Raw genomic sequence first — 19,165 nt, forward strand, 5'->3', positions numbered from 1 at the left:
TAAGGACCATGTTGTGTTTCCTCCTCCTTCACCTGCTGTGCCCAGTCCCTCCCCTGCCCTCCAGCAGCCAGCAGTCTGCTCTCTGTGGCTCTGAGTCTGTGGCTGCTGTAGGATCCTGTTGGGCGGATTCCAGGCGGCTCTGAATGCTGGTTGTGGGGAGGATGGTGGTCATTGTCCTGTGGTTGTGGGCGATGCAGGCACTGCTTTCACCTTTGGGGCATCTCCACTGGAGGCCACGATGTTTTAAAAATGTGGATGGAAGGATGAGCCTTTAGTAAAGAGAATAATTTCACCTCCATCAATCGTGTTGTATCGTTTAAAAGCGAAACTGTTTTTGTGCTCTGTCTGTCTGTCTTCTCTCTGCAAGTCAGTGCTGGGCAAGAGGAAGGACCATGGAGGTCGGGTGTCAGCCCATTCATGCTGAGCTTGGCCTCAGCGCCCATGTTAGCGGAGTGAAAAGGCGAGAATGTCCTTCATCTCCTCCAACAGTGCTGAGCCCCCCCTCCCCCCCCCCAACCTCCCTGGAAAGGCTCTCAGATATTTCAGGATTCCACAGACCACACTTTGAGAAAGGTTGATCTGGATAAACCAGGGAGAGAATCCCAACTGGCCCTGCCTTTCCCTCCTCTTCTCTTCCCACAATCCCTGTGCATAAGGGAGGGGGTCCCTGCACCTCAAAACTGAGCTCACAGCACTGCCCCTGGGACCTTCTAGAAGAGAGATCACACTGAAAATCTGACAGGGAGTGTCCTCAGCTTGGGAGGGAGGTGGAGGGACAGGGGTGTCCCCTCTGGGACAGGGAGCAGTTTGTGCCTGAAGACACCAGGCCCACAGACACCCATGTGGTTTCTCCACCCCAGCTGAGTGTGCGCTCACATCCCAGACAGAAACCTGACGTGTCAGAAGACGCCATCTTGGCCCTTTTATTCCTTTGAATTTTAAAAATATGTTTTTATTGACATTAGAGAGAGAGAAAGGGAGAGGGAGAAAGAGAGGAACGTGGATGCGAGAGAGAAGCCCTGATTGGTTGGCTCCCCTACGCGCCCTGACCCGGGGTCACACCTGACACCTTTTAGTGACCAGGACAGCGCTCACCCCACTGGCTGCACCGGCCAGGCCCAGCCCTTTAATGCAAATGGGCCGAGTGCTCTGACCTGAGGCCCCAACCCTGTGCAGAGCAGTCTGTCCAGCAGGACATTCTGTGAGCGAGGACTCGCTCTGCTTCGGTTCCTCCTACGTGGCAGCCACCAGCTGCTGTGGCCACTGAGCCCTTGACACGTGGCTCCTGTGTCGAGCACGGGGACTTTCATGTCATGGACCTTCAATTCAGCCGCCAGGGGCGTCATGGAGCTGCCACATGAGACAGTGCCGGGCTAAATGCCCTTAGTTTCCAGTCTCTGCCCCCACAGGGCACCGTGTGGCTCATAGATGGATGGAGGTGACAGTTGTCTTCACGTGGAAGCCATGGTTCTCCATGTGTCACTGACTTCAGTTGTGTGTGTGGGTCTCAGATACACCCTCACTCACAGCTGCCAGGAGAATGTAATTAATTCGCATTTAACACCAAGCTGCACAGGCATGAACTCAAATGTGAGTTACACCTTAAGGGTGAAGGGTTCACAAACACTCCTCACTGCAGCCATCCTGTGTCCATCACCTGGGACCCTTGGTGTTGTGTTTGTTCACCTGGTGAACATGGGCAGGCACACAGGACTTTACTGCAAGAGAAAATGGATATTAAACCCAACAGACAGCAGCTCCCTGTAGGCCCCGCACATACTTATAAAACATAAATTAGAGGATGTCACCTGTAGATTCCACCCTAGAATCCCTTACCTACTGCTCCTCCCCTTAACTTCCCCCCAACATTCTAACAATTCTGTTTCCCTTCGCCCTTGGAATGCTCTCCCCCAGATGAAATTATATATGAAGCCTTTACAGTTGTGTAGTGAAAATTTCTCCATCCAGGACCCAAAGATGAAAAACCATGAAGGAAAACATGAAACTTTTCTATGTCAACCTCACACCCCAGAGATACAAACTCAGGGCCAGAATCAAAGTCAGAGACGCACAAAAATGTTGACAGAAGAAGGGACCCGTGGCCCAGTGTTACTCAGCCAAAGCCCAGGAGGCTCCCTGTGGGCAGGCAAGGTGGGTTCGTCATCATTGCTGGAGGGAGAACGCATCCCACGGGACCATGGGGCATCCTAGTGGGAAGGGGGGAGAGAGGACACATCTAGGGTGTGGGCTCTGGATGTGCGGCCTGGGGGAGGGTCTGGGGAGCAGGCTGCTCTAGATGGTGGTGTCAGGAGGGGCAGCTCTATGGGTGGGCAGCTCAGTGACCATCTAGGGAGAAGGCCGGCTGCACCGAGGGTGGAGGGGCCGCTGGGGAGAAGCAGCCTCTCTGCCAGGAGCCAGCGCAGGGATCTGTGTGGTCCTCTGTGAGCTGCGAGCGGCCCTGTGTGTGTCTGTGTTTAGACGCAGTGAGTGGGTGTTGCTCTATCTCCCTTGTCAGGGCCTCAGGGCTGCCGGGTCTGAGGGTGACTCTCTCAGAGGTGACTTGTGTCCAGCAGGAGAGGAACCCGGCCCAGCTGTGAGCTCCGGACCAGCTCCCGACAGCACTGAGGCCTCGTGTGTCAGACCAGTTCCCGTGGGGGCTGCTTCTCCTTCTCTCTGAAGTCCAATATCTAACAGCATCCACCACCCAATCCACAAGTACCGCACACGAGGAAACAATGTGGAAAAGAAGAAATACAAACGTCAAACAAGTGTATTTGTAATAAACACATGTGAACAGGAATGAGAATGTGGAATAAGAAAAATAGAAATTAAAATCCATCGGTTTGGGAAAGATGAAAGGAAATGATGGGAGTATCAGTCTGAGGGAGGGGAAACACACTGCTGATGTCAGCAACCAGGCCATGGGGAGGGGGCGGGGTGCGGCTGCCTCCTGCTGCCCAGGCCGGCCTGCAGGGAGAGCTCCGGGGCTCTGCCACCATCTCCGCTGCTGCTGCTGGGACCCGGGGGATGTGGGCTGTGTCCCTGGTTTATTCTGGGCCCTTCAGCTCAGTGTCCCCTTCCCCCGCTCCCTCCGGGAGGAGCCCTCTGCACTGGCTGCTAGGCCGAGTCCCGGGACCCGCCCCCCAAACACGGGCAGGACGCGGGCCGGGCAGGTCCAGGCTGCGGGCCTCCCCGGGGAGGGAACTGGTCGCTGCCCAGGCGGCTCCTGGGTCCTGAGCTGCAGCTGGGCGCCCACGGGGTCCCCGAGTCCTCAGGCCCGGAGGCCACAGAAGCAGCCTGTGGTCGGGATGCCCTCTGCCGGGGCCTCCCCTGCGACGCGCGGCTGCCCTCAGCCCCCCACGCAACACCAAGGCCCGACGCGCCTGAACGCCCCCTCGCCCCCCCCCCCCTCTCGGGTGTCTGCAGTCCCTCAGGGCCGCCTGGGACTCGGCTGTGGCCGGGCCCGCTTGTCCCGCAGCCGCCCACGGTCCGTAGCAGGTCAGGCTGCAGGTGGGCCTTGGCCCTGAGTTCCAAGTGCGGCCGGGACGCGGGGATGGGTCCCCTGAGCCTCCTCTCCAGCTGCCGCGGGCGGCCCAGGGCGCGGGCACCTGTGGCTCCTGGTGCACAGCTCCTCCCTGTCGGGGTAAGTCCGCCCCTAGTACCCGCCTTCCCCAAACCCTCCCTGCCTCCTCGCAGGGCTGCGCTGCTCCGGGCTGTGCCTGGGCGGGTCTCCAGCAGCTCGTCCACCTTCCCCGCCGTTTCCAGGGAACAGAGCCGCCCTTCTGCCCAGACCTCAGTTCAGGCTCGGACTGTGGATGCCCGCGGCCGGGTTCCCATCCGCTGCGCCCGGGGCCCAGCCCGGCTTCCCCCCCAAAGGCCTCGCCCTGAGGACGGTCCCAGGAGAGGGCGGACCTCAGACCTGCTGAGCCCTGAGTGCAGCAGAGGGGGTGGCGCTGTCCCCCTTCAGGCCCCAGAGCGGGACCAGCGGCCCAGGAGCCGGGCCTGGTGCTGGGGCGGCTCCTCCTGGGCCCCGACCCGCGGGGGCCCCTCCCAGGAGTGAAGTGCGGGCGCCTCCGCGGGGTGAACGCGGCTCTGGGTCCCCAGCTCTGTCTGCGGGCAGCGCAGGAGGCTCCTCTTTCCTTTGGGGTTCCGGTCCCCACACCTGGTTGCTTCTCCCCCAGGGAGTCTGTGGGGGGAGGAGGGGGAGCTGGGGTCTCGTTGCCATGACCCCCGTGGAGGTGGGGCCTCTGACCCCCTCTCCCATCTGCCTCCTGCAGCTCCCCGCCTGCGGGGCACCTTAGTGTGAGGAGCCCCGGGGGCTGAGTGGGAAGCGTCCGCCCGGAGCTCCTGGGCCTTTAAAGCTTCACCTGAGTCGCTGGCCTGTGGCGAGTTCCCTGTGCAGAGCGCCCCCCGCGGGAGGGAGGCGGCTCCTGCAGCCACACCTTCGGGAGCCAACAGGGGCAGCAAATGGCATGTTCACCCCAAAGGCCACGCCTCCCAGGGCCCAACCTCAAGGCTTTAAAGTGGGGGTGTTGGTTTGTTTTCTCTACAATGTGTGTGTTGTCCCCATAATTGAAATGCATTCTCCCTGAGTGTGAGCCTCAGGGCACTGACCCCACAGGCACCCATTTCACAGGATCCTGCGCGTTCTGGGCTGTGTGTGGGGCCATGGCCTCTCCCTCTGTGATCAGGACAGTTGATCAGTGCGGCTCCTTTTCTCATTGAAAACTGTGCTCAGCAGGAGGGAGCCCCTCCCTCTCGCTCAGAAAGAGGGGGCTCCCCCGGGAGCCAGAGCTGATGGCCTTGCTGAGGGGCCCGGGGCGGTTCCCACGGGGACAGGGCAGAGCGGGAGGGAGGGAGGCGGGGGTGTCTGCAGCCGCGTCCCCTCCAACAGGCCTCCAGCGGTGAGACTGAGAGGAGGGCGGCCCCCAGGCGCGTGGCGACTTGGGGAGGAGGTGACTCTGTTGGTGGAGAAGCCCCTTCCCCTCCACATGGAGCGGCTCCTGCTCTGAGTCACCGACCGCGTCTCTGGGACTCGCCATCGCCCAGCGCAGGCCGGTCCCCTGCGCGTCCATGGAGACAGCACAGCGCACGCCGCTCCCAGCACCCGCCGCCTCTGGGGACACAGCACCGGGACGCGAGGAGGCCCCGCGAGGCGCAGGGCGACCCAGGAAGCCTTCCCGGAGGGGGCGGCGGGCAGGACCAGCCCAGGACTCAGACCCACAGAGCTGCTGGTAGGCGCGCAGCCTCCTTTCCGGGTCCCGGGCCGCCCGACTGTCCCTCCTGGGACCCGCCCGTCCCTCCACCCGCGTCCGGGATGGGGTCCGCCGTCCTTCCTCGGCTCCTAGGCCTCCGCCTGTCGGGGGCCCGGGGGCCCGGCAGGTAGGTCAGCGCTGGGGGAGGCGGGGCCGCGGGGCCGGCTGGGGGGGAGGGGAGTCCGGCTCCGGGTCCGACCCGCGCAGGTGTCCAGGGTCCCGGGGCGCGCAGCCCCCAGACCTGGGGCTCAGCGAGCAGCGGGGGCGGCCGCAGGGCCCCGGCGGGAGGCCTTCTGGGGATGCGGCCCGGAGGCCTCGGAGAGAGCCCACGGCTGAGGTCGGGGCCGGTGCCCCCCGCACCCCGGTGAGCGCCCCGACTCCAGCTCTGCCGCTCCTGCTCCACTGCCGAGCCCCCCCGACGCCGGGGCGGCCCCTGGCAGCGAGGAGCCTGAGTCGGGGTCGGCGTCAAGGTCGGAGTCGGGGGCGGGGCTGAGGGGACGCCAGGGGCTCCCGGGACGGCGGCGGGGACCCCGGTTCCGCTGCCCCTTCCTGGGCCCCGGGCCTCAGGCGCTCACGCGGCACCGCCCCCCCCCCCCCCCCCGCCCCCTGCGTCTGAGCGGACCGTCCTCTGGGTGGCGGCGGCGAGGAAGAGAGGGCTGTGGCCGCAGCCCGCCCTGCTCTCTCCTGTCCTTATTGGCGCTGAAGGTGTGATCACATCCCAACAGGCACCTCAGTGACACTCTCATGAGATCTCACACACACACACACACACACACACACACACACACACACACACACACAGGGATTCAGGCCTCCCCCAGGCCTTGTCACGTGTCCTAATGAAGCGCATCTCCAGGACCCTGGACAGCGAGCCCTTCCTGGGCAGGTCAGCCTGAGCTCAAGCCAGGGTCCTGACCTCCGCCCTAATCTCCTGGGTGTTTGTTATTTCTCTTTTTTTGGTGGATAGTCTGCCTGTTCCTGCTTTTGTGTGAGAGTTTTGGTCTCATTGTCCGTGGGGAGGGAGGTGGTCGTGACGGGCCCGGCGCTCGGCTCACCGTCCTCGCTCTGGTTGTAGTAGCCAAGGGCGATCTTCAGTCCCACTCAGTGAGTCTGTGCGGCTCCCTTGGCGCACAGCGTCTGCTCCTCCCAATACCCCGGGTCCTCCTGCTCCACCCTCGGCTGCTGCATCCACGGCGCCCGCGGCTCCATCCTCAGATTCGGGGCGTCGCTGTCGAACCGCACAAACTGCGTGTCGTCCACGCAGTCGAAGAAGAGGTACCGGGGCTCCCCGCGCCCGGGCCGGGACACCGCGGTGAAGAAATACCGCAAGGAGTGGGGGCCTGGGGGGCGAACGGAAGGCAGGGCCAGGGCCCCGCCGTGTCCCCTTGCTCCTCCCCACACCGCCGCCCCCTTGTACCCACACTCACCGGCCCAGCTGGGGGTCAGGACCAGCATCCCCGAGAGCAGCAGGAGGAGGGTGGGGTGGCCTCAGGACCGGCATCGTTGGTGTCCTGGGACCATCTGAGTCCGGGCGGGTCCCCTGAGAGGTTATATCATGGAAGGCGGATTGGCTTCTCTTGAAACCAGACACCCAATGGGAGTGAGCAGTGAGGCATCCTCATGTGTATCCGGGAAGGAGGACCCAAAGGGAATCTGAGATGGAGAAGGGAAACCCCAGGGAGAAGGGGAGTCTCCAAAACTGAGCTGCTCTGCTCCAGACTCCTCCCTGGGGCGGAGACCTGAGAGCCAGTCCTGGGCCTGGGCCTGGGCCACGCCCCTCCTCCTGCAGGGGGCGCTCTCTGCCCACTGTCTCCCTGAAGGAGCATCAGGCTGGTGCTCTGAGCTCCACTTCACCCAGAACATGCCAGGCGTCCCATCAAAGCTGTGGGAACTTTTATGAGTAAACTATAGGCCTAGTGCACAAAATCTGTGCACGGGAAAGGCGGTCCATCAGCTCACCTGAACCCTCTCGTGATCAGGGATGCCCGGGGGATGTCCGACTGACAATTTAGGCCTGAGCAGGATGCCACTCAGGCCTAAATTGGCATTTGGACATCCCTCTCACAATCTGGGACTGCTGGCTCCTAACCACTCGCCTGCCTGCCTGATCACCCCTCACCACTTACCTGCCTGCCTGATCACCCCTAACCACTCTGCCTGCCTATCTCTTTGCCCTAGCCACTCTGCCTGCCTTCTTTTGGCTCTCCAGTCTAATCAGCATATTATGCTTTTATTATTATAGATAACAAGGGTCCCTCAGATGCAGCCCTAAGATGGACATGGGCGGGTTCAGTAAGTAACATCCATCAGAAGCAGGGTCTTCATACCCCTATAGGCCCCTGACGCCATTACCAAGTACAAGTAGGGAGACTCCAGTTTTTTAAAAATCCCAGAGTCACCAAATATCCTTTCCCTTCAGGAGCAATGGGTGCAGCTTATGAAACTGCGGTGCAGGTGGCACAGGAAGGGGATAGTGAATCCCCATAACCCTCAGCTCCTGCACCTCCAGATCTGTTCCTCCTCTCACCTCCCCCCTCGCTGGCTCAGGACACTGGCACCCCCAGCATTGAGTTGTCAGGACCCCATTCCCTCATCTGTGACACAGGATGGCGACAGGACCATGGGGAGGAGCCCAGGGCAGGTGGTGGGAACTCAGACCTCTGGACCACACAGCTCTCATCTGGTGTCAAGGTCACTGAGGAGTGAGCTTAGTGCTGTCTGGGGATGTTGCTTCCCACTCTCTGCCTCTGCTTCCTCCTGGGAGAGAGGAAAGTGGACGTTAATACAGAACAGAGGTCAGGGGTGCTGTGAGCACATGTGCTCTTCACGCTCACTGTGCTCACATGGTTGGAACATGTGAGTCCTCACACAGAGCTCATAGGAGGAGCAGAAGCCACGGTGATGGTAGATGTGACTGGTTTCCTGGTTGGATCATCTGTGGGGACCTGGAATGAGAAGAAAAGCATTACAATGTCCAATGGGAAGAACAGGCCTGGCATGTTGCCCAGTCAAACTACTTCTGAGACTTGACCAATGGACACAGTCTCTCTAGGGATTTCTCTCTATTCCTTTCCTGCCTCATGTACACAAAGCAACACTCACACTCACAGTATAGGAGACACACAGAGAGAAAAGAGCCCCACTCTCCCAGGGAGAGAGAGAAAAGGGCACTCCCTGCAGGATTTCAGGAAGAAACACACATCGTTCTTCTATCATAACTAGAGGCCCGGTGTATGAAATTTGTGAATGGGGGGTGGGGGAAGGAGGGTCCCTCTGCCTGACTTGCACCCTCTCCTATCTGGGACCCCTTGGGGGACATCCCTCTCACAATCCGGGAATGCTGGCTCCTAACCGCTCACCTACCTGCCTGCCTGATCGCCCCTAACTACTCTGTCTGCCTGCCTGATGCCCCTAAATGCTCCCCTGCCTGCCTGCCTGACTGCCCCTAACTACTCTGCCTGCCTGCCTGATGCCCCTAACTGCTCCCCTGCCTGCCTGCCTGACCGCCCCTAAACGCCTCTGCCTTCCTGCCTGCCTGATCACCCATAACCATCTCTGCCTGCTGGCCTGATTGCTCCCAGCTGCCTTCCCAAGCCACCCTGGTCACCCTCAACTGTCCTTCTCTGATCACCTGATTGCCCCTAACTGCCTTACCCACCAGACTGGTCAAGCCTAAATGCTCTCCTTTGCTGGCCTGATCGCCCTAACCGCCTCTGCCTTGGCCCCCGCCACCATGGCTTTGTCACTAAGAACGCCTGGAAGATGTCTGGTCTAATTAGCATATTACTCCGTTATTAGTATAGATGCCATTACACCACAGACTAAGATTCTCAGTAATTGTGTGTGTGTGTGTGTGTGTGTGTGTGTGTGTGTACGGATCTTATTTTATTTTGCCAGAATTTTGAAGTTATAACCCAATGTCTGCCCATCAATTTCATCAGTTGTCCACTTGCACCCACACCTAGGCCTACACCTCCCTCAGGCTGAGAAAAGGAGCAGACCCTACACACATGGCTGAGCTGCTCACTGGCCCCCTCACCCCAGGCTTGGCTCAGATTCCACAGGGAACCCCGTGCTCAGGCACCTCACTGTCGGGGACTCTAGGACACAGAGAGTTCTTTGTCCACTGGGCATGTGAACACACGTGAGCCTGTCTCAGCTTCCCCATCTGTCAGAGGTGGTCCTGGGCTCCAGGAAGGTCATTAGTAGAAAGGAAAGGCAGTATCCTGCAGCTAAGGCAGCGGGAGGGAAAGGACTGCAAAGAGTGGGAGGTGGTTTGCTTTGGAAGTCGCCTCTGCAGACTGGCCTCCCAGCTGATGCTGCAGATTCTTCCTGTGGTCACTCTCTCCCTTTTCTTTAAATCCTCACCGGAGGATATATTTTTCCATTGATTTCTAAAGAGTGAAATGGAGGAAAAGAGAGAGAGAGAGAGAAATACCGATGTGTGAGAGAGGCAATTGGTTGCTACAGCACATGCCCCAACCTGGGCCAGGCATTGAGCCTGCAAGAGAGATCTGAGCCCTTGACCATGAATTGAAACTGAGATATTTGAAAGCTGTGTCCACTGAGTCAAACCAGCTAGGGCCAGGTTTGTTCCTTTTAGGCATTAGATGAAAGAGCCTCCTGTGGCCCAGAGGTTTGGTGCCTGGAACCAAGCAATGGACAAAAGGAAGCCTGAGTTGAGAGCACTCTTCGTTTTGACTCCCAAATTTAAGATTCACGGATGCCTACCCTTGACCTAGACACTGTGAGGCTCTCTGAGCAGGTTCCCATGGTTTTCCTTATGTCCAGTCCCCCTCCAGAGAGCAGTGCTCTGCTTGGCAGCTAAGGAAAGGAAGCTCTGGAGATGTCGTGAACTTGACCCAGCCTAAAAGGAGACTGGGTTTCCTGGGTGCTGGCCTTCATCAGATTGTCAGGACAGCCTTGCGCTTGGACAAATTGGTCTTCCTCCACCTGGAAGCCCCCCTCATTTTACCACTGCCGTCCCCAGGAACTAATCGCTCCATCTCTCCCCAGGTGCCTGCAAGACACCCTTGGACAAACTCTCCATATGGTTTTGCTCACACCTGACACATTCAGACTTGACACACCTGTTCCAGTGCCCGAACCTCAGGCAGCTGAAGTCCCTGCATCTGTATGGCGCCAACCTCACCGATTTTAGTCTTGAGCCCCTCCGAGCTCTGCTGGAGGCAGTGGCACCCAGCCTCCAGGACCTGGGCCTAGATAACTGTGGGATGGTGGACTCCCAAGTCAAGGCCATCCTGCCTGTCCTGAGCCGCTGTCACCAGCTCAGGGACTTCACCATCTCTGAGAACCACATCTCCATGGCCACCGTGGAGAAGCTGCTGGGCCACACAGCCGGGCTGCGCAGTTTAGAGCTCGAGCTGTACCCCGTCCCCCTGGAGTGTTACAGGATCCAGGGGACTGTCAACAAGGAGAGACTTGTGCTGATCCGGGCTGAGCTCATGGGGACACTAAGGGAGTTAGGACAACCCAGGACCATCTGTCTTGTCACCAAGTCCTATAGCTCTTGGGAGGTTTATGACGTGGCATTTTCATGACATGGAGCCTGTGATGTGCCCGCTAGTGACCCTGCTCCCCAGGTGCACCTAACAAGGGCTTCCTTCTAGGACCCTGGAACCAGAAACCTTGGATTGGGGTGCAGTATGCGGGGCCACTCATGTTTCATGTTCATGCTCAGTGTGAATGAGGAAAAGGACGGACCCAGCCCGGGTACAGGATTGCAGGGACAAAGGTTGGGGAGTTCATGGGATCTAAACACAAAGTGTCCTACAAGCAGAAACATGAATCTGATTTCCTTGAGGAGGGGGTGGGGATTTAGGTTCGAGGTGCATCTGTGGAAGTTAATCCTAGGGTGGAAGGTTGCAAAGCAATGTTCAGAAATAAAGACAATTTCAGAGGCCACCATCTGGTCCTGCATCATGTAATAACCTGTCTCCCCACTTTACATGTCAGTTCCTGATGAAAAAAGGTGCAGAGGGGTCAGGATCAGACACTGGAGCTGCTGGGATGCGGTTGGGCTGCAGGGCTCAGCACCATTATATCACTCCCTCCAGGGTTTTCCTTCTCCCTGGGCATCTCCGACCTCATTGTGGCGGCTCAGTGGGTGGATCCAATGCTACTTTCTACGTGGTCCACTAACCCCTGATGTGAAGGGGACTTGCTGCTGGCTCTGAACCTGGATGTGAGTGGTCCTCCTGGTGCTGCTGGTGAACCCACAGGTCTCAGGACTTGTGCCAGGAGGGGTTCAGGGCACAAGGCAGGGCCCCCAGTTCCAGAAGGGCTTGTCCACACAGCAGAGGAACAGAGCTGCTGGGGCCTCCTAGCACATGCCTGTCAGCCTGGTGTTGAGGAATTAACCCGCTTGCAGCCAGGAAAATCATCCAAATTCCTTTGACCAAAATACTAAAGTTATTCAGGAACATAAGACTTTTCACAGCGTTATACATTTATAGGTCTCTCAAACAAACAAAATCCCGGAAAATACGTTGCCATGCTTACCCTTCCTGTTTCTATTACTATCAACCCTTCAACCCTTTAGCGATGTTTTCAGGCGGCCTTTGCGGTGGCAGCACAGTGCAGGGCGTGGTCACTGAAAGAAAATTCCTAAATCGCCCCTTATTCACTCGCGGAGGAAATTTCAAAGTCTAACTGACAGTCCTTCATCCGCATCTTGGGAGTGTCTTCCTTCTTGACTGCTAGGCGAGAGAGAGAGAGAGAGAGAGAGAGAGAGAGAGAGAGAGAGAGAGAGAGGAGAGAGAGAGAATGAAGCTGTCAAAGCACCCATCCCCACCCCCGGTGGCCAACCCTGCGTCCCCACTACCCTGGTGATGACGTGATGACGATGCAACCTGTCCTTGTCATGTGCCACCTTCCTGGTGACTGCTTTTATAAGCGTCAAAGCGTGGTCGACCAGAGGGCCGGGTTGGTTCGTTGTTGTCACAGGGCGGAGCCAACTCAGGGACAGCACTTGCGCAGTCGGCAGACGGAGGGGCGTGAATGGAAGGGAGTGGATCGCCATACTAGTACTTTGAATGGAGGCACATCGTTTATAAATAACACACAGGTACGTTTATAGATAACTACCTGTATCTCAGATGGAAACTTCTTTCTCAGACATGAAAAATGTAGGTCAAGTCACTTGGACACTATGGACGGTTGTGTCGTGTAGAAATGGGCAGACGTGAATTAGGCATTCTGAACTTTCTCCTCCTTTGGGTTTGTCCTTGTGATCCATAGGAACTCTCCCCAGCCAGGAAAGGTATTAGGTGGACTGAAGTGGACCACAAAGGGGTTTCTGGCTGGAAACCAAAAACCACACCACTGGCGGCGACCGACCGGGTGTGCCGTGCCATGCCCTGCCCTGCCCCAGAAGGTCATAGTCAGGACTGAACTGAGGACCTCCCTCTTTCTTTCTTTCTTTCTTTCTTTCTTTCTTTCTTTCTTTCTTTCTTTCTTTCTTTCTTTCTTTCTTCCTTCCTTCCTTCCTTCCTTCCTTCCTTCCTTCCTTCCTTCCTTTTTTCTTTCTTTCTTCCTTTCTTTCTTTCTTTCTTTCTTTCTTTCTTTCTTTCTTTCTTTCTTCCTTTCTCTGGCTAATTGAGGTCTACATACACATCACCCTTCTACAAAAAACACAAAAAGCAACAACCAACATATGTTGGCATCACTGGCTTAAAGACAAACACAGACAGACAGACAGACAGACAGACAGACAAAGACAAATCTTTCTCTCCCTATCAGGTGAATTGGGGCCGATTTGACCAGGAAAATATAGGTTGCCCCTGTCCCATTTCCTCAGTGGAAGCAGACAGATTCTGATTTTAAAACAGCCCTCGGTCGGTTAGGTACCACACAAGCTTGACTCCCAGGGAGACAGAGACTTGGTTGGGTAGGGTTAATAACGGGTAAAGTAGCCCCAGTCGGTCGGTGTCTTCAAGAGCTTCAGTACCTTCACCTCTTAGGATCATTTCCATTTTCCCAAAAGCAGTGTGAGTGAGGAGAAGGTAGATACCCTCTCACAGTACTCGGAGCATCCCTAGGTTCGCTTCTGTCTGTTTTCTCTTTGTAAATCCAATTTCTGTCTTTTTGTGTGTTTTTGTTGTTCTTGTTGTTTCCTACACTCTTTCTAAGGGTGACCTGGCCTTTGATAGCAGAAACAGACTCCTCTACAGTTTCACAGCAGACCTCCTGGACAGATGTTGTTGCCTCGCCCTCAGAAACCAGCAGGTGTATACGTCGTGTTCACCGAAAAACATGCAAACCCGTAGAGAACTTTTATGAGTTTACTTGAGCCAAGCTGTCCACACTTGCCGGGAAGCAGAATCTCAAGAGGTTGGGACAATGCTCCAGAGAAGAGCTGTTTTTCACTTTGTTTTATTCATTCTTTTTTAAAATTATTATTTAATATATTTTTATTGATTTCTGAGAGGAAGGGAGAGGGAGAGAGCTATAGAAACATCCACAAAGAGAGAGAATCACCCCTCCACTGCCTCCTGCACACACACACCCTACTGGGGATGGAGCCCCCAACCTGGGACTGCACCCTTGACTGAAATCAAACCCGGGACCTTTTGGTCCCCGGGCCGATGCTGTACCGACTGACCAAAACCAGCTGGGGTGTCACTTTGTTTTATAAGTGACAATCCAAGGAGGAGACGTAAGTGGGTTTCAGGAAATCCACTGGTGATAGATGAAGGAGGGAGGGAGGGAGGGACAGAGGAAAGCGGGGGTGGGGGGAACCTCTTGGATTGCATAAAAGGTAAAATGATAAGCGCATACTTCTTTTTTTTAAAAAAAAAAAACAGCTTTATTGGTTGGAGAGAGGAAGGGAGAGGGAGGGAGGGAGAAACATCATCAATGAGAAAGAATCTTGGATCGGCCGCCTCCTGCGCGCCCCTTAGTGGGGCTCGGTCGAGCCCGGGACTGGGCAGGCATGTGCCCTGGACCCGAATTGAACCCGGGATCCTAAGGTCCACTGCAGGCAGACGTCGGCTCTACTCACTGACCCAAACTGGCCAGGGCGACACCTACTTCTTTTCCTTTGGTGGGTGCAGGATAGATAGTTAATAGGCAACAACACACGTGATAACAATAGCAATGAAGGAATTTATGGTCTCTGTCATGCAGGACGCCCAGGCACATTTGCCTGTGTGTCGGGGAAGGGGGGGCTAATGCTACAAGTTCCTCTGACATTTCATAGGTATGTTGTGTCTTAGATGCAAAAGGACCATAGGTTCAGGTAAACACTGACCTTGTCAGGGACGACTCCCGCCTGGGATGCGACTACCCACCACAACTGCTCTTAGTAACAGTCTCCCTTCAGACCATCCCTGCGATCGGTTGCTTTAGGCCTTTCAGTTTGCAAGACCGCCACGCAGGCCTTCCCTGAGCTCGTGGGGTCAGCATGTGGCCTCTCCTTTTGTCCACAGTTGTGTGGGAATAAAGGAGTCATCCTTTCTGTCAAAGAAGGGAGTTTAGGCAGCCTCCCTTTTGGCTCCAGGGGCTTGGCAGCCGCCATTTTAAAATGGCAAAGCTCAACCCCTCCCTCTTATCCTCTCCACCCCGCCCCCCTTACCCCCCACCCCCGTTTTAACTTCGCTGTTTTGTTTTTCTTTTAAACAAATTCACATTTTATTTATGTTGACATAAACTGTACAAAATTGACTTTCTTCACCAAAAATAACAGCAATGTCTTCTGTATTCTTCCTAGATCAACTACAAAACACATTCTTGTAGGTTGTCTAGGTTTCGCTTATAGATCGAGACTCGGCAGGAGATATGACCACGGAAAAAGACAGAATGAAACAGACCGATCTGTTGTCAGTATCCATGGCCTCTGATCCGGTCTTGACCATGAAACTGAAGTGCTCCACGTATTCTTGCTAAAAAGCTTATGACGATATAGGCTCAACAAAGAAATGTAAACAGCGACACCCAGATGTGGTGTAACAATGGCGGATTCTTTCTTCAATGTTTCACAGTCACTTATTGAAGATCAACGAATAAAGACAAAAATCTACACCGAAATCCTTGTCTGGCAAGCTCACATTTCTTTCACTGCTTGGTAATTTCACTCTTCCTTACAGATTTCTCATAGCATACTTAAAACTCCTGCTAGTCAAAGGTTAGTCATGAGCTTCATGGTGCAATTTTATGAAACAGATTCCTCCCACACCTTCTCAAAATTTTTTCTTCAAAGAACTGATAAATCAATACCCAACTGTGACAATGAATGTTATGTCTGCAAGGACTTCACTCAAACAAGTCCACAGTGCCATCGGCAGAGATCACGCTGAAGTGCAACATGGCCACACTTCCAATGCTTGCCACCCTCTGGAAGAACAACAGTTCAACATAAGCTGCATCCTATAGGCTATTTCAGACGCTGATTGAAATTCATTTCCATAATAATATACTCTTTGAGAGCAGCAATTTTCAATGTGTAGTCCCCAGACAGGCCGCCTCAGCATCACCTGGGATCTTGTTACATTTGTCCATTAAAGGACCCCATTCCTGGCCCACAGAACTGACTCGGGGTGGAGCCAGGCAACGTGTGTTTGACAAGCCTCAGCTGATTCTGGTGCACATGAAGGTTGGAGAATCACGGCTGTAAATCGGTTGTAACAGTTTGGCTGCGTGATCACATGGTAATTGTGTTAGTGAATACTAGGTGTTACGCTTGAATAATGGAGTCGAGTCCTAACCACCTATATCTTTTTATTTTTGGTCAGATGACACTTTAATTGGCTAGAAATATAAAACCTGTCTTTGGAGACTATCAGGAGCCACATGTGGAACAGAAGAGAAAGCGGAGGCACAGCACTGAGGGCACAGGGGAAACAGCAGGCCGAGCAGCTCAGCGATGGCTGAAGGATCCTTGAGGATGGTTATATTTAAATGGCTTCATTGTGCTGGGACTCCTGAAAAGCTGCAGACACGTCTTCTCCTGGGGAAACTCCTTGGGCCCCTCCACGCTGTCATCGTGGATCTCGGTCTCCAGGTAGATGTCTAGTAGCACGCACAGGCAATGCAGCTGGTTGGTCAAAAGCTGATGGCCGGGCCAGGGCCCACACAGCTCCTTGTAGCACACGTTGACCTCGCTCTCCATGGCCCGAATATTGTCATCATTGCTGTTGGTTTTCTCCCCTTTCCAGTTCAGACAGAGCTGGAAAATGGGTGGGATGGAGGAGTAGCCGGGGTTCAGCACCACAGCTGCCTGGAGTTTGGCTGTGCCCCTTTCCACGAGTGCCATGTAATAGAGATTGGTGTCCGCAGCCAGTCCTGCCTCCACAATGTCTTTGGTGAAATGCAGCTCCACGTAATCCTCATGGGCAATCGTCACCCACTTCACCAGGCGAGAGACAACCTTTGCAGGGAAGAGGTAGTGGCAATCACTAGTAACTGGTACAATGCCGGATTCCAGGGACGCGAACTCTTTGTGGAGGGCCAGGCGGGACTGCACTCTGGTCTTTAGCAGTTTCATGGTGGTCTCCATGTGGCTGAAGCTCAGCGAGTGGTCAGCGATCACCGTGGGCTGAGGCTGCTCTTTAGGGAAGTGGAGGCCACCCAGCTTCTGTACCCACAAGTAGGGGTGTCCCAAATCAAGGACGTAGCCTCTCAAAGTCAGGATGCCCACTTTATCAAACTGGTACTGATTGGCTGGATTTGGCGTTTTCTTTCCATGATCCCCAGGATACAGACAGCTCAGGACTGAGTCAGGAGATAGCAAGTCACTTGCACTGATGGGGGTGATCAGCTCCGTGGCAGTTGTCACTTTGCTTTTTACTGTCATGATATTGAGGTTCATGAGATAGTAAAAGGTCAGGTGAAGCACACTGTCATCTTTGCACTTCAGGTCCAGCATGACGGACAGCGGGTGCCTCTTCAGCATCTCCTTGCGTTTGTCATCCAACTGGACTCCCAGTGTGGGTCGCCGGCGTTCCGTGGTCTGCTCTTCCTCGGCATCCGAGTCGCTCTGGTCATCTTGGGATTCCTCGTGAGGTTTAAACAGGTTCTTGTCTTCATCCACACTGCCTTCGATCGCCACAGACAGTGTTTTATCACAGGCCTGCTCATACGCCGTGGCCTGGACAAAGAGGACATAGAGGGGAGGCGGCAGGTGTCTGGCTGTCTCATACTGTTTGTGAGCTGGTTGAAAGGCATGAACAGGTAGTCTTGCACCGGGAGGGAAGCCTGAATAATGCTGTTCAGGAGAGGCTGGAGGCTGCTCAGGTATTCCTTCTTTACTTCAATCTCCTAAGGATCTTCTCCTTGATGGAGAGGGACTCTCGGTACTTCTCCGCCAACCTTTTCCGCTGCTCCAGCTCCCAATCCAGACGTGCAAGGGTTTGCTGATGAGGGTCTTCCATGGTGATCTCAGCCTTGATGATATCTGGAGGAGCCTCTTGATAAAACTCCTCTAAACTGACCAGATCAATTTCTCCATGCTTTGACTTGAACTCCGGACATGTAGTGATCTCCTTCTGCAGGTGCATCAGCTCATACAACAGGTTCTGGAGCTGCAGGTGACAGGCGTCTACTTTCTGCTTGGCCTCATGGGTCTGATCTCGTCCTTTTTTCAACCTGACGTGGGCTAATCGGTTAAGCTTCTTTAGAGTCATGAAATGAACACAGCCCAGGATCCTGCGATCTTCAATCTCAACTGCTGCATCCTTGCCTCCCCTGCTCTTCAGGCCCTGGATCTTGGCCATGAGTTGCTGCAACTCCTGGCACGTGTACTTGTACAGCTCATAGTCTCTTCCAGGGTCCCCCAGGTCCACCTCAGCCTCCTCACTGTAGTATTTGCCTTCCTGCTCAGGGTCAGAACGATTCCGCTTCCCTTCCGCTGGAGCTCCATCACTTGGAATCTCCTTGCGCTTCCGCTTCTTTCTCAACTCTAATGACATGGTCGTTTGGTGAGGTCTTGAAGAAACAGTAGAGACCTCAGGGATGGCTGTGGCCACGACCTGGGAAGGCCTCCTTGGGCGAAGGCGATGCAGGTGAAAGGGAGCGGAGCCTCGGGGGGCACAGCGTGATCTTCAATTCAATGACGGCAGGTGTTGGGGTCCAACCCCCGCAGGTCCAGGGGTCCCCAAAGCTGTGGACAGAGTCGGCGAAGAAGGAATGACATGGAGACAGCGTTCAATTGATCAGCAGCCCAGCCAGGATCTCTAGCAAAGTTCTCCAGCCAGGTTCTGTTTTTTATTGTCTTGTTACATCTGTATTTATACTAGTTGATTTTAATCTTGTCAATTTCTATTCCAAAGGTTAGGGTGTTTCTTATCTCCATTCCAGGGAGTATAGATTATGCAGCTTAGGCGTGATTGTTCATAGTTAAAGTGATTAACTACCCGCCTGGCACTTAGTTAAGGGGTTTTATTCCCTTCCTGACTTCAGGGGAAAAATCCTACCTGGGGAAACAACCTTTCTCAGAGAGGTGACCTTGGTTAAAACACATAGCGCCAAGAAGGTGAGCAAACATATTAAGAACAGTAAGCCATATACACCAAGTCCCTTGAAACATATGCTGTGCAGATGTTTCTTCCCTGCAGCAACTGTGTCAAGCAGCAAGGATGTACTGGCTCCCAGCAAGGAAGTGGGAGCGTGAACATCTTCCAACACTCAGTCCCCACAAGGCAGCTGCCTCATGCTGTGGAGGAAAATCATCATGAACACATTCAGGTCAGTGGCTGTAACTGGTGACATTCTCAAAGCCCACTTCATGCCCACAGTGTCCCACAGACTCCCCACCACCCAGTCCTCCCCTCTGCCCACCCCTCCCCACGGCAGGGTCTCACCTTTAGAAGCCGAGAGAGACACATCAGAGCCCTGGCCGCTGTCACTGCCTGGGAAGTGGGGGAGGGGGGGAGACACACCAGGACGGGTCAGAG

The 19,165-nt window shown here is 55.2% G+C and overlaps 2 protein-coding genes and 1 pseudogene across 3 annotated transcripts in view; 1 reads left to right on the forward strand and 2 right to left on the reverse strand.

Annotated features, from left to right (window-relative positions):
• LOC138999567 (saoe class I histocompatibility antigen, A alpha chain-like) overlaps positions 1–19,165 on the reverse strand; it is a 372,085-nt gene that overhangs the window by 350,327 nt on the left and 2,593 nt on the right. The window contains exons 7-8 of one of the 2 annotated variants that reach the window (XR_011469400.1): positions 19,073–19,120; positions 18,416–18,924 (exon numbers count right to left, since the gene is read on the reverse strand). Coding sequence is in view for 1 of the 2 variants with exons in the window: in XM_070401726.1 (XP_070257827.1) it covers positions 19,073–19,120 (48 nt within the window). In the remaining variant the exon portion in view is untranslated. Of the gene's footprint in view, positions 1–18,415; positions 18,925–19,072; positions 19,121–19,165 lie in introns of those variants that run through there. The other variant, XM_070401726.1, reaches the window with a different exon arrangement.
• LOC138999548 (patr class I histocompatibility antigen, A-126 alpha chain-like) overlaps positions 1–19,165 on the forward strand; it is a 375,823-nt gene that overhangs the window by 37,149 nt on the left and 319,509 nt on the right. The window lies entirely within an intron of this gene.
• LOC138999535 (THO complex subunit 5 pseudogene) lies at positions 15,990–18,328 on the reverse strand (annotated as a pseudogene).

Source organism: Myotis yumanensis, unplaced genomic scaffold (assembly GCF_028538775.1).
Source record: "Myotis yumanensis isolate MYYU_CA2020_CCGP unplaced genomic scaffold, mMyoYum1.0.hap1 SCAF_23, whole genome shotgun sequence".
Lineage (NCBI taxonomy): Eukaryota > Metazoa > Chordata > Mammalia > Chiroptera > Vespertilionidae > Myotis > Myotis yumanensis.